A 13,956-nucleotide genomic window follows, 5' to 3' on the forward strand; every position below is an offset into this window, starting at 1 on the left:
TTTTTATTGCAGCTATATCACTCTTCATTTCTTCTTGGTTCTTACATAATTTATTGATTTTTTTTCATCTGTTTCTTCTTGCTTCTTGCATAAGTAGTTGATTTTTTCCTCCATCCGGTTTATGCACTCGAGGACCCTTAATCTGAATTCTTTTTCTGTCATGTTGCATGCCTCTGTATCACTTAGCTTCTTTTCTGGTGAGTCCTCCTTTTCTTTCCTTTGGGGGTTTCTTTGTCTACCCATGTTTGATCATACCGCCATATCTAGATGTTGAGTTGTTCAGTGGCTGCTCTTTGGGTGGCAGTGGCTCCTCGCGCTGCGGTTGCTTCTCGGGTGGTTGTGGTAGCAGCTGCTCCTCAGTTGGTAGCAGCTCCTCTGGTGGGTGCTGTTCACAGTTGTGGTGGCTCCTCTGGCTGGTCCATGCCCAAGTTTTTATGTGAACATATATTTTCATTCTCTTAGGAATATACTTATAAATGGAATTACTGATTCATATTTTTAACCTTTTGTGGAACAGCCAGACTGTTTTCCAAAGTAGCTGCACCATTTTACATTTTCATATGCAGTGTATGGGAGTTCCAATTCCTCCACATTCTTGCCAACACTATCATTGTCTGTCTTGATTGTAGCCATCCTGATGGGTGTGAAGTGATATCTTTTTGGGGTTTTGATTTGTACTTTTCCAGTGGCTAATAATGTTGACCATCTTTTCTTGTGCTTATTACCCATTCATATATCTTCTTTGAAGAACTGTCTATTCAATTCCTTTGCCTGATTTTAATTGGATTTTTTATTATTGAATTGTAAGAGTTCTTTATATATCCTAGTTACAAATTCCTTATTAGATAAAGGATTTTCAAATATTCCTTCCATTCAGTAGTTCACCTTTTCACTTTCTTGTTGGTATCTATTAAAGCTCAGAAGTTTTTGATTTTGAAGTCCAGTTAATCTATTTCTGTCTTTTGGTTTCACAACTAAAAAGACATCCAAATCCAGTTATGAAGATCCACATCTATGTTTCCTTCAAAGAGTTTTGTAGTTTTAGCATTTACATTTTGAGGCAATTTTTATGTATAGTATGAGTTAGATGTCTAATTTTATTATTTAGCTTGTGAATATCCAGTTTTTTCAGTACAATTTGTTAAAAAAAAAAGACTATTCATGTCTGATTTACTTGTTTGGCACCCTTGTTGAAAAGCACTACGTGATAATGTGAGGGTTATTTTTTGAATTCTCCCTTCTAATTCATTGATCTATAAGTCTGTCCTTATGCCAGTACCAAATCAAATTTTATGAAAACTCCTTCCCAGTCATTTTGCATATTACCAGTTATTTCATCTATAATAATAAAAGCGTAATATGCTTACTAGACTGGACGACCTTCTGGATGAAGCCACGATGGCAGGGGCCAAGGCAGAGGCCCCCAGCCACAGCGGCAGGCGGGGGCCGAGGCAGAGGCAGCAGAGGCCCCCGGTGCCACAGCTGAGGCAGAGGCAGCTGCTGCGGTGGCAGGGGCCAAGGCAGCTGCAGTGGTGGTGGGGGCCCAGCCCCTTGCATGAATTTTGTGCATCAGGCCTCTAGTATCTATATATATAAGATGCTAAGCGACTGTTATGACTGGAACGACTGGTCGACCAGTTGCTATGATGCACACTGACCACCAGGGGGCAGACGTTCAATGCAGGAGCTGCCCCCTGGTGGTCAGTGCATTCCTGGGGAGTGCCTGGTCATCCAGAAGCTGGGCTCACGTTTGGCGAGCGCAGTGGTGGCGGGAGCCTCTTCCAACTCTACGGCAGCGCTACCAAGCTGTGGTGGCAGGCACAGTGGAATGGGATGTGCGTGAGCGGTGCGACGCGGGCTCAGGCTCCTCCCTGGCCGCCTGCTTCTTGGTGCACTGCTGCATCCCTCAGGGATGTCTGACTGCTGGTTTAGGCCCAATCCCTGCAGGCCTAGACTAAACCGGTAGTCAGACTTCCCCCAAGTGGTCCTGGATTGCAAGAGGGTGCAGGCCCGGCTGAGGGGACCCCCCCCCCCCACGCACAAATCTGTGCACCGGGCCTCTAGTAATAATAAAAAGTCAGTGTAGTGGAATGTTTTTAACTCTACTTTTGTGAAGATTTTTTTTGCTTCTTGATAAAGTCTGTGGCCAGCTTATGTTTTGCTGACTCTGTGATGTGATGGAAAAGTAGGCTTACAAAGGTAATATCTACTCCTTTTTCTCCATACAAAAGTTTAATCTCTAACCCAGTGCCTCCCACTTCACTCCCATTTCCATTAAATCCTGGTAACAGGATCTGCTGACTGGATGAAAAGGGGCCACATGCTAACCTGACTAGCTCAGGAAAGGCCTGCATGGTGGCCTTGCAAACTCAGAGACCTAAAGTAACCACAAAGCATGGTCTGAAATTAAACTTTAACTAAAAGCAGGTATGGTGGGTAGTCATATCTTAGTCATGCCTCGTATCTTCCCTGACAAGGATCAATTTTGATCTTAACTGAGCCTAATGTCTTTTTGCATCTAAATAACATATCTTTGGAATGTCAGGGTAACTTGTAACTTCCCTTTTCTCGGACCCCTCAGGGTGGAGACCACAAATTATCTCATTACTAGAGGCCTGGTGCATGAAATTTGTGCAGGGGGGCAGGGTGTAGAGGGGGAGGCAGTCCTTCAGCCCGGCCCACACCCTCGGGGGATGTCCAACTGCCTCTTGCAATCCAGGACCGCTGGCTCCTAACTACTCGCCTTCCTGCTTGCCTGATCGTCCCTAATCCCTCTGCCGTCCTGACTGATTGCCCCTAACCACCTCTGCCTGCCTGCCTGATCACCCCTAACTGCTCCCCTACTGGCCTGATTGCCCCTAACTGCTTCCCTGCTGACCTGATCGCCCCTAACTGCCTCTGCCTCACCCCACACCCGGGACTCAGGATTCTCTCCTCCAGCTGGTTGCAGGCACCCGGGCTTCCCTCCCTCTGGGTGGCCACAGGCACCCAGGACCCGGGCTGGCTTCTCCCGGGCCGGCCACAGCCACAGGGGACCGTGGACAGATGGCTTGTTCCTCTCCTGGGCTGCAGGCACAACCACTGGTGCCCGGGACTGTTGGCAGGTGGCTTGTCCCTCTCCTGGGCCACAGGCACAGCCGCTGGCACCCAGGACCATGGGGACCGTGGGGCGTGCGGCTTATCCCTCTCCTGGGCCACAGCCTGGCTGGTCCCCATCCCTCTCTCCCCAGTGTTGAGTGTCTGAGCCATTACGGTGTGACGGTGTGATGACCATGATGGCATGATAACCATTTGCATATTAGTTCTTTATTATATAGGATTATTGTTATCATGTTAATTGTTGACTTAACTATCCTGTACCCACCTATGTAAAAGAAGCTTGTGTCTATCATTTTACTTTTTACCCAATCCCAGAGGTCCCCCCTATCCTTTGATTTCTCCTGTCTCCCTATTCTATCACCAATGGATTACATGTAACCCAGTTATGTCTCTACCTTTTATGGTAATTTATGAAAATAGGTGAAAAACCACCTTTCTCAGGAGCATTGTCTCAATGCGTTGAGATTCTGCTTCCTGGCTCAAACAAATTTACAAAAATTATTTACAGGTTTGAATGTTTCTTATGTTAATATGACTTAGTCATCTATTTCACTATGTTTAACTCCTAATCCATAGACTCATTGATAGATTTTACTGCCTAGGGAGGAAAAGATTAAAATCCGGACTGTCACCTTTCCTCTTTGGAAATCTCTCAATTTGAAATGTCAAAATTTTAAAGCAAATTTGTGTGCTATGGAGAAGTATTGCAGTATAACATAAAGATGAGGTGGTCTTACCCTCCAATACAGACAAGTTTGAAGTACGGTAGAGGAGAAGTTGTATTTAAATGGTGCCAAAAAAACACTGCATTTGTTTTACTACTGAGATTTAAAATGATTTCATAATTTTCTCTGTTTCCTCACCGAGGAAAGGAAAACTTAGTTCTGAACATGGAATGATTCTCCATGGCCGTGGCTGTTCCCTCTGAGCTCTTTGTTCTGTCCTTTTCATAAGAAGTGACCTGTGCTTGCAGCTCTTTTCTTAGCCTGCTTCCTCCCTGTAGAACATCTAACACCCACAGGTCTTTATGATCTTGGTCTCCTTTAGTCCAAACCTGCAAACATGGTTTTGCTACTACAGTTCTCTTAGAAGCTTTGAGTTTCCTGTGAATTTTATTGGGTTCATGCCATTAGAAAAGCCACTTTCATAAATGGTTTTCAGATAGCTTGGGCTTCCTGGAGGACAATGCCTTTAAAATTCTTACTTTCTGAAAATCCTTAGAGGAATGTGAGGCACCACATAAATCTCTCTGAGATCTTAAGGGTTTTATAGTCTTGCTTAGTCATCCTTAGACTGTTTTCCAGGAAGCACCCTGGATTTGATGTTAGCCCAGAAGCCATTTATTTATTTTAAAATTATTTGACTATTGGACATGTGGGAGAAGCTATAAATGGAAAATGGATATTTGAAACCGTAAGTCCTGGTTCTTTTATATTTAACTAGAGGCCCGGTGCACGAATTTGTGCACCAGTGGGGTCCCTCAGCTAGGCCTGTGGGATCATGCCAAAACCAGCTCTCTAACATCCCCCAAGGGGTCCCGGATTGCAAGAAGGTGCAGGCCAGGCCGAGAGAACTCACTGGTGCACGATTGGTGCCTGGGAGGGATGCGGGAAGTTGGCCAGCCGGGGAGGGACCATGGGAGGGCTCTAGGATGTATCTGGCCCATCTCGCTCAGTCCTGATCGGCCAGACACCAGCAGCAAGCTAACCTACCAGTCGGAGCATCTGCCCCCTGGTGATCAGTGCCAGTCATAGCTACTCGTCGATCGGTCAACAGTCTGTCCCCTGGTGGTCAGTGCACATCATAGCGAGCAGTTGAGCGGCCTTAGCATATCGTGCTTTGATTGGTTTAATGGCCATCTGAACTCGGGGCACTTAGCATATTAGGCTTTTATTATATAGGATAGTCTTTCTTTAGCTTATCTTTCTCATCAATTTCACTTTCAGCTGCTTCATGGTGAGAATCCCTGTCATCCTTGTTTCAGTGTCATTTTGTTCACTTGCCTAGAAGCCCTTGCTGTCAGCCTCTTTAGGGGCCTTCTGGCCTCTACTCACTGTTTCTTGGAGGCCCTTTGGTTTTCATTCTCATGCTTCTCTACATTATCTCAGGTTCCACCTGCCTCCTGTTCAAAGGTACCCCCACATGTGTGTGTTTTTTTCTCTTTTGGTGTTAACACTCTATTTTTAATGTCAGTATCTGTGCCAGTTATTGATTGCTGCTAAATAAAACACCTCCAAAGCTAGTAGCTTAAAAACAGCATTAATTTTGTTCACAAATCTGCAGTGAGGCCAGGCTCAGTAAGGCCAGCTCATTTCTTTTCGACTTGCCATCAGCTGGGATGACTTGAAACTGGGACCTGGAATCATCCTAAGGCTTGTTCATTCACCTATCAGGTGCAGCAGGCTTCTTGCTGGGTCGTTCGCTGGGGCAGTCTCAGCTGGATACCTATACGAGGACTGGCTATGTGGCCTGGGCTGCTTCGTTCTTTACAAGATGGTTGCTGGGTTCTCAGGGTGAGCTTCCCTAGAGGGAGAGAGTATCACCAGACATAGCAGTCACACAGCAGTGCCACCCTATTCTATTCACTAGAAACCGTTAGTACTAAGGCCAGCACCTATTTCATGGAGAAGTGCCAAAGAATTTGTAGATGTCTTTAGAAACTCCACAACATTCACCTTGTCTGGCCAAATCATCATCATATCTAAAGAAAGTAGTTTTCCCAAAGTCAGGATTGAATTTCCAGCAAGTTTTTGTTGTGTTGTTGTTGTTTAGTATGTTCTCTTATTTTGTGGAAAATAACAATTTCAAGATAGCACTACTAAACTAAGCCTTTTTGTTGTTATTTTTCTTAAAAATGTATGGCTCATCTCACTAAACTTTTATAGTGGCAAATGTGATTTCTATTTAACTCTGGTAATCATTTCTTCTTGGAATACAATTTAACTTAGCATCAAACATTGGTAGTTCAGTCTATGACATTAGAATCTATATTTATAAGATTCATTAATTAAAGTCTTATTTTGAAAGTCTTATTTGGGGAGGCATTTATTTATTCAGGTCTAAATATCTCAATATGATATCCCTAAAACGTCTTTGAAAACTATGGAGAATTAATATTGGGGAAGAGGTAAAGGCTTTCTACTAAGAGGTGACTTTTAGTCATTTTGTGGAGGAAAGACATGAAACAGCCATAGAAAAAAGAGTATAAAATCAAGTGTACACATTGTGTGGCAAAGATGACAGTAATTATATTTTTGTGACTCCTGATGGTTTTAACTTTGGTCTTAATCTTGAATAATTCAAAGTTCCACATTCTAAGACTCTACTACAGTACAGATAACATTTGATTGCAACTGAATTTGTTTCAAAATTTGATACTGGTGTTGAGTTAGACTATTCTTAGTCTACACCTTCATAACCAAACTATATTATTTTATTCTTGCAGAATGATGATCTTACAGCAAAACTGGAAAGTGCATCTTCAAAGTGTATACATCTGGATGAAAAAAATAAATTTCTTCAACAGGAGTTATTATCTATGAAAGCAATACAAAAGAAATGTGAAAAGCTAGAGAATGAAAAAAAGAAGTGGAAACAAGAAGTAGTAAACCTCAATAGACTTTTGGAAATGAATGTGGTAGAATTTGGTGAAGTAGAACAGTATAAACGGAAGATTGAAGAAAGAGCAAGACAGGATGTAGTAGAAAAATTAAAAGAAGTCAATCTATTTTTACAGGTTAATTTATTGATCTTAATGTGCTTTAATTCATTTCACTGTAAATTACATTGTATGTATTTTCCTACTTCCCTTAATAGCAGTTTGTTTTGTAGGTTTCTGGAAGGAAGGTGGCTTTTGTTTCTCCTTCCAATATTTACATTTTCATCATTATCACCAAATTAATCTTTCAGAATGGTTTTTATTAAAGGATCATTTTATTTTTAAGACCAATGAATGTAAAACAAGACTAATAGGAAGAAAAGAAAAAAATGTAATTTAAAAATTATACCATTATCTATATAATAAAAGCCTAAGCGACCGTTATGGCAGAACGACCAGGACGACTGGTTGCTATGATGCATACTGATCACTGGGGGGCAGATACTCAATGCAGGAGCTACCCCCTGGTGGTCAGTGTGTTCCCACAGGGGGAGTGCTGCTCAGCCAGAAACAAGGCTCATGGCTGGCGAGTGCATCGGCAGTGGCGGAAGTCTCTCCTGCCTCTGCGGCAGCACTAAGGAACAGCGAGCCGAGTGGTAAGGAGCGAGGGGTCCCAGACTGCAAGAGGGATGTCTGCTAAGGGGTCCTGGACTGAGAGAGGGCACAGGCCAGGCTGAGGGGGGACACCCCCCCCCCAGTGCACGAATTTCGTGCACTGGGCCTCTAGTTAAGTTATATTGTTCAATTTTTAAAATTTTAAATTGATTCTATTAGTCTTGAATTATCCAAATGTATGAGTACTAATAAAAGACAGACTTTATTTTTATAATGTAGATTTAGTTTTGTTAACTTTGATATTAAATTTTTTAAACTTAAGCTTTTTTTCATGTTTAAAGGTGCTCCCTTAATCATTGACTCAAAATAAAGGAAACAAATTTAATTATTCAGATTATACTTATTTTAAAAATATATCCTTCTTATTGCTTTAGACACAAGCAGCATCTCAAGAAAATCTAGAGCAGTTAAGAGAGAATCATAATACTTCAATAAGAAGTCAGTTGGAACTCAGAATTAAAGACCTGGAATATGAACTCTTCAAAATGAAAACTTCCCAAGATTCTAAAGAAATAGATTTGGAAAAATATAAGCAACTCTACCTAGAAGAATTAGAAGGTAGAAAATCATTGGCAAATACACTAAACAAGTAAGTCAAAACACAGGTGTGGAAGACAAAAGGCAGAATCAGAGAAAATAAATTTACCTCATTAATTAGTTTCTAAAGCATAATTTTTATCGAACCAGGTTCATGAGATTAGTAGAACATGGAAACTAAGTAGTATAATTTTGGAAAATGATGTTAGTAAATGAACTTATCCTTCAAATCTTTGTTCAGAACAGTTTGCGTCTCTCCCTCATTTTTGTTTTTATTTGCCTTTATGTTTTTTCCCCTTAATATTTTCATGTAGCTAACCTGATCTACTAGTCTTTAAGCTAAGTGCTTTGAAAGTTTTATTATTTAGACAGCAATGTTATTATAAAATTGTCAGAATTCCCCTAATAGAAATATTAACGAGTTTAACTATTTTTTTGAAGTTAATAACTTAAACCCAAAGGGTTAAGTATTGGACACATTCTGGCATTTGGCAAATTTACTTTCTTGATTGTGATCTTTGTTATTATCACTAAAGGGCACCTTGAGAAAACTATCCTTACATAGAGATATATGTGTTAAATAGGGAAAGATTAACATCGGGGTGAAGGGCAGTATAATTAACAAAGTGGCTAAAAGTAATAAGGTGGTCTGTCTGAGGGGGATGTGGAAGACAAAGGGCAGATCCCACCTCTAATGCCTTGGTAACAATGTTATATGCTGATTGCCTCCAGAGCTATTTTCATTCATTTTGATCACCAGCTAGGCCAGTGGTTCCCAACTTTTTTTTGGCTATGCCCCACCTAAGCATCTCTAAAATCCTGATGCCCTCCACCCCCTGTGACATATAATTCTTATTATTCAAAAAGTGAACTTTTATTCATGTGGAGGAAGCCTAAAAGGCCATTAACTTGGTCTAAACAAGCTTCCAAAGAATATGGCATCAATGAAAGAAAAAAAAAGAACGAAAGGACAATTGAAGTATTGAAGAAGAAATCACTAAAAAATTGTTAAAAAATAATAATATGAAGTGATATAAAAAATAGCAAATAAAGTTTCAAAACATACAAATAGAGAACTGAAATGCATAAATATGTCAATGTATATTTATATACTGTATATTGGGTCGCTAGAACCATAAGAAATGCAAAAAATTCACTGTTAATAATTCATTCTCGAATTGTCCCCCTGTGGGGTGTGTGCCCCAGGTTGGGAACCAATGAACTCAGCTATCTTGTTGTGCCTTAGAGGTTGTTGTTCTAAATTATGCATTGGCAAAATGCTTAAAATCTCCAAGGTAATGAGTGTATTGTACAAGGGTGATGAAAGCAAATGCTTGACAATATCTTAGAGAGGTGTTTTTTTAATCTCTAAACTGCTTCACTAAATGTGTCCAAGGGCATTTTCAAGAATCTCTGAGTATAGCCCTTCCAAAAGGCAGCAAGTATTATTTGATGAGCCATTTACATCACTAATAGTCATTTCTCTCTCCTCTGTACTTTAGATTACTTGTTAGTTAGGAACCCCCATTCCACACAGGTATTTCTTTAGAACAATTTAGAACCTATTCTTACATATAGTAGTTCTGCTCTGACACATTTTCAGTGTTAAAATCCTGTTTAATGGGAAATTCCATTTACTATTGTAGCAACTTAAAAAAATGTAAGTCACTTAGGGAAAAGGTAAGTACTAAGCATTTGTTTTCAATCTCCACAGGACTAATGAGAGGCTAGCAGAGGTCAGCACCGAACTTCTCCTGCAGAAACAGCAGAACAGATCTTTACTCAGTGTTCCTAATACGAGGCCAGTCCTGGAGACACCTGGTGTTGGAAACTTTAATAATAGTTTTGTACTCTATGGACATTCTCTTCCAAGAGAAAACATGGTGAATCCTACCTCAAGGCCACGGATTTCAAATAACAGCATAGAGACTTACTTGATCAAGGTTCGTTACATTATCTTTTTTCCCTTGGGTTTCAGATTTTTTATACAATTCTTGCATTTAATTTGGTGAAATTGAGTTGTTTAATTGACTAATGCACACTAAGTAAAGGTCTTCATTATTTTGCTTACATAGAAAGGAGACAGAAATTTTACAGTCTTTTTTAAGTCCCTGGACCTGTCATTTATAAGAAATACCTATCGTTAACTTTATTAATAAATGTGACTAAAGTGATACATTTTAAATTTCTTGAAAAGCTGCATTAAAGTTTTATTTTAGAAATTAAGTATTATTGCCTAATGATCAATCTTGGAGATGCTTTAGCGTACTTTCTAATGGGTTTTAGTTTGGTGATGGTTCATAACAATTTTAAAGTTTTGCTGCACCCTGGTTTTTTCACCCCTAAGCATAAGTGAATGATTGACATCCAAGCACTTATCCATATATGGATGTTAGTTATTTAAATGAAACTGAGATAAATCCTTTTATGAATTAAATAAACTTGTAACATTAAAAGGATTAATTTCTGTTTTTAAGTGAGAATTTTTGCCATCATCTTAATGGGAGAAAACATTCTTAATTGCTATTTTACTTATAGCATTTTTATTTCAATTTTTATCAAATGTGTTACTGAGCAGTTTTACATTTTCTATATAGTTAAATTAAGGAAATATTTGAATTAAAAATTTTTTACATTTATTTTTTATCTGTGAATTTTTAAAATGAAGTTCACTATGTCTGTATACCTTGTTAGCCCTTGAATGACTGATGACTAAGATGGCAGTGACAGGGAGGCTTGAAATAGCAACTAGTTTTCATTGTGTGTCATTGTTATTAATATATCCATTCTTCATCTCATTTATTGACTTCTTTAGCTCCAGAATTTGTTTTGTTAGAGGCACCTCTCACAGACACCAGAGAGGTGTACTGGACAGCCCTGAGTCAGTGGGAGAGGGCTGTCCCCAACCTCAATCCTTGTCTTCTCATATAAATGAATTAATATGAGAGACCTTGACTGCACTGTGTAAAACCAATTTATTAAAGCAATTAAAACATGCACCTTTATTAAAGAAGCAAAGCAAACAAGCCTATACATCTGGCTTATGAAGTGCAGAGGGCTCTGGGCTCTCAGCTAATCTGAAGAGTGAGTTGGGTGGGGGTCCGAGGTAATATATACCCTCCTGTCTGTAGGTTTCAAAATTCCTTTGCTGAATATTTTGCTACAGATTCATTCTCAAGGTCCCTTTTTCCTTTGTTGTGGCCTTCCCAGAATACATGAGAAGCACTTTATCTTGCCAAGCCTTGAGACTGCTGGCTTTTCTGCTTAGGGAATAGAACTGCCCTATTTTCCTTTCCCTTCCCCCTTCCCTTTCTGGAAACAGCTTGGGTGGTGCCACATGTTGGTTTTGGTGGGGTCTCGGGGGATCGCCAGGGCATGCAAACAGTGCAAGCCTGGTTGATGGAGCCTCATATATGATGCCTGCCTGCCCTCTCTGTGCCAGTGGGAGAGCGGGGTGGGTCTTAGAATAGGAACAATGGCCTCTGCCAGCAGTTTTATCTGGCAGAAAGCTGCGTCTCCAGCTCTTGCCCTGATGCCAGACAATTCAGTTCTTCCTCATATGGAGCTGCTGCCACAGCACTAGAGCTCAGAGGCTGTGAGTCCAGCATAAGTCTGTGCATGGTCCCTTTAAGAGGAACTGCCTGGGACTCCCAGCAGCCCTCAGTCTTCCTCAGCCACAATCCCTGCTGGTTGTTATAGCCAGAAGTTATGGGGATTTCTCTTCCTGGCACTTGAACCCTGAGCTGGGGTACCTGGTGTGGGGCTGGGATCCCTCACTCCTCAGGGGGACCTCGGTAGCCAAGATATCTCTGCTTGTTTTTATCCTCCACATGTAGGTGTGGGACCAACCTGTTTCCACTGTCCTCCCCTCCCACCAGTCTCAATGTGGCTTCTTATTTAAATCCCTGGTTGGAGAACTTTCATTCAGATAGATTTCAGGCAGTTCTGAATGACGGTTGTTCTGTAGTTTAGTTGTAGTTTTGATGTGGTTGTGGGAGGATTCGAATACTACATTTACCTACGCTGCCATCTTGCCAGGAAGTCTCTGATTAAATTTTTATAAAGGGCAGTTTTACTAAGAATTTTAAAGTTATGCATTATGTGTAAAATATGGCTTGACATGTTTAAGCTTCTTTGTACCAGTGAGATCAGGTTTATGCAATAGACCAATATTAATGATAATTTTTATCAGATTAATCTAAATAGCATTACACATACATGTTTCCATTATCTAAAATTATAATAAGTAAGAATTTTATTTTAGTTATGTGATTATTTTTCTATTTATGTAATCCCCAAGTTAGGTCTGGTCTCTAAGGGATACCTTTCATAGGCTGTTTATCATTCCTATAATAATGTCTCATGTTTTACTTAAATACAACAAATAATATTTGACTTATTGCAGATGCAGCAGGACTTTGAAAAAACTCTAACTAGAGAACTAAAAGAAGGTATGTTGCCAAAATTTATTAATCGAATTGGGTAGCATTGATTTCTGAAATAAACTGTAAACAGTAAGTGGCATTTATTTCCATGTTTGGGTAACATAGTACTGCATTAAATGTTTTCTTATACATAATGAATGAAAAATGTGAAAGCATAAATATTCATAAGGAAGAATACACTTATTCTGCATTTATTCATCCCATTCCATAGCTTTTTAAAAATTTCAAAAGTCCGTGTATCTCTTTTCATTTCTGGCTGTCCCCTTCCTTTCCTCTGCCATCGCTATGGAACTGTCAACATACACACTGAAACTGTCAGAAAACTGGGCTTCATCCACTTCTCATGTTTCCGCTAGTGATGTAATACTTAGTCAAGCAGTTACAGTTCATACAGCTATCACCCGAGGGGTGACATTTAGATCTCCAGGCATTGACTTTGTCATTTTTTACCTTTTACCCTCAGGAAAATCTCCAGATTCCTTTGCATGGAGTAAAAATACCATAATCCATTTAGTTCTTGCCACATAATTCAGTCTTATTTCTAGATGCTACTTACCCTACTCTGCCCTTTGCTCTAGCATCTAGCAAACTGGACTATTTATAATTCTACAGTGCTCATCCTCACCTCTAATCTTGGCATCTGCTGCATTTCGCTTTCTGGCATTCTTTTTCCTTGTCCTTCAGGTATGAACTTACCAATCCCTCCACCAAAAAGCCAACAAGATTGACACAAAACTGAGATGTCCCTTCTGTGTGCTCCAGTGGTGTCCTGTTTGTGTTTTTTTGCAGTACATGTGACTCTGAGTGGAAACTGCTTACTTATCTGTCTTTTCAGTTTGACTCTGTCATCTTTGTCTTGTAACTCCAGCGCTTGTCATACTACCTTAGTGCATGTTGTTGAATAAATGAATGAAGGACAAGAAAACTAAAAGCTTTGATAACCACAATATCAACCAATTCAGTGTGCAACCATGGGCAAATTATATTTCATAATAAATCTTATGTTATGTACTATAGTCATATATAGATGTTTGTCTTCTTCTTAACACTTTTACTTATTTATAGTTTAGGTAAAGAATATAATTCTTTCTTTTTTTCCAGATGCTGCTGAATTTGAATCTGAATCCTATAGAGCTTATCCTGTAGGATTAGTTGACCAGTCAAATTCATATCAAGATTTACTTTTGAAAACATCACGAGAATATGTACAGATTTTGAAGAAAAATTATATGATCTGAAACATAAATAGTAAAAATGTATTAACTGGACTATTTATAAAACATTTTTATTATTTTCCATTAAACTCATGACATGTAAAATCTTTATTAAAGAAAAATATTTTTGAATCACATTTGTGTGATGAAAATATATATAGTATCTTAAACTCTGTTTCTTGGCATCTAATTAACTTTTAAGCAAATTTTGTAGGTTAAAGCCAGCACTGTTGAGTTTTACATACTCAAACTATCGAAATGCCAGCTCTTTGAACAACACCCAAACGAACAAGTTGTCATTCATACTCTAGCTATATAATTGATAGCTTTTGTGAATTTTTCAATTTTATCACTATACTAGAGGCCCAGTGCATGAAATTCATGCACA

The 13,956-nt window shown here is 39.5% G+C and overlaps 1 protein-coding gene across 5 annotated transcripts in view; it reads left to right on the forward strand.

Moving 5' to 3' along the window:
- ANKRD26 (ankyrin repeat domain 26) overlaps nucleotides 1-13,615 on the forward strand; it is a 110,832-nt gene extending 97,217 nt beyond the window's left edge. For 4 of the 5 annotated variants that reach the window (XM_014547989.1, XM_014547990.1, XM_014547991.1 and 1 more), the window contains 5 exons: nucleotides 6,545-6,835; nucleotides 7,747-7,961; nucleotides 9,624-9,852; nucleotides 12,315-12,360; nucleotides 13,456-13,615. In XM_014547989.1, coding sequence (XP_014403475.1) covers nucleotides 6,545-6,835; nucleotides 7,747-7,961; nucleotides 9,624-9,852; nucleotides 12,315-12,360; nucleotides 13,456-13,592 — 918 coding nt within the window. In that variant the 3' untranslated portion in view covers nucleotides 13,593-13,615. Of the gene's footprint in view, nucleotides 1-6,544; nucleotides 6,836-7,746; nucleotides 7,962-9,623; nucleotides 9,853-12,314; nucleotides 12,361-13,455 lie in introns of those variants that run through there. The other variant, XM_014547993.1, reaches the window with a different exon arrangement.
- The last annotated feature ends 341 nt before the right edge of the window (nucleotides 13,616-13,956 follow it).

The sequence above is a fragment of the Myotis brandtii genome, unplaced genomic scaffold, assembly GCF_000412655.1.
Source record: "Myotis brandtii unplaced genomic scaffold, ASM41265v1 scaffold49, whole genome shotgun sequence".
NCBI classification, from domain to species: Eukaryota; Metazoa; Chordata; class Mammalia; order Chiroptera; family Vespertilionidae; genus Myotis; species Myotis brandtii.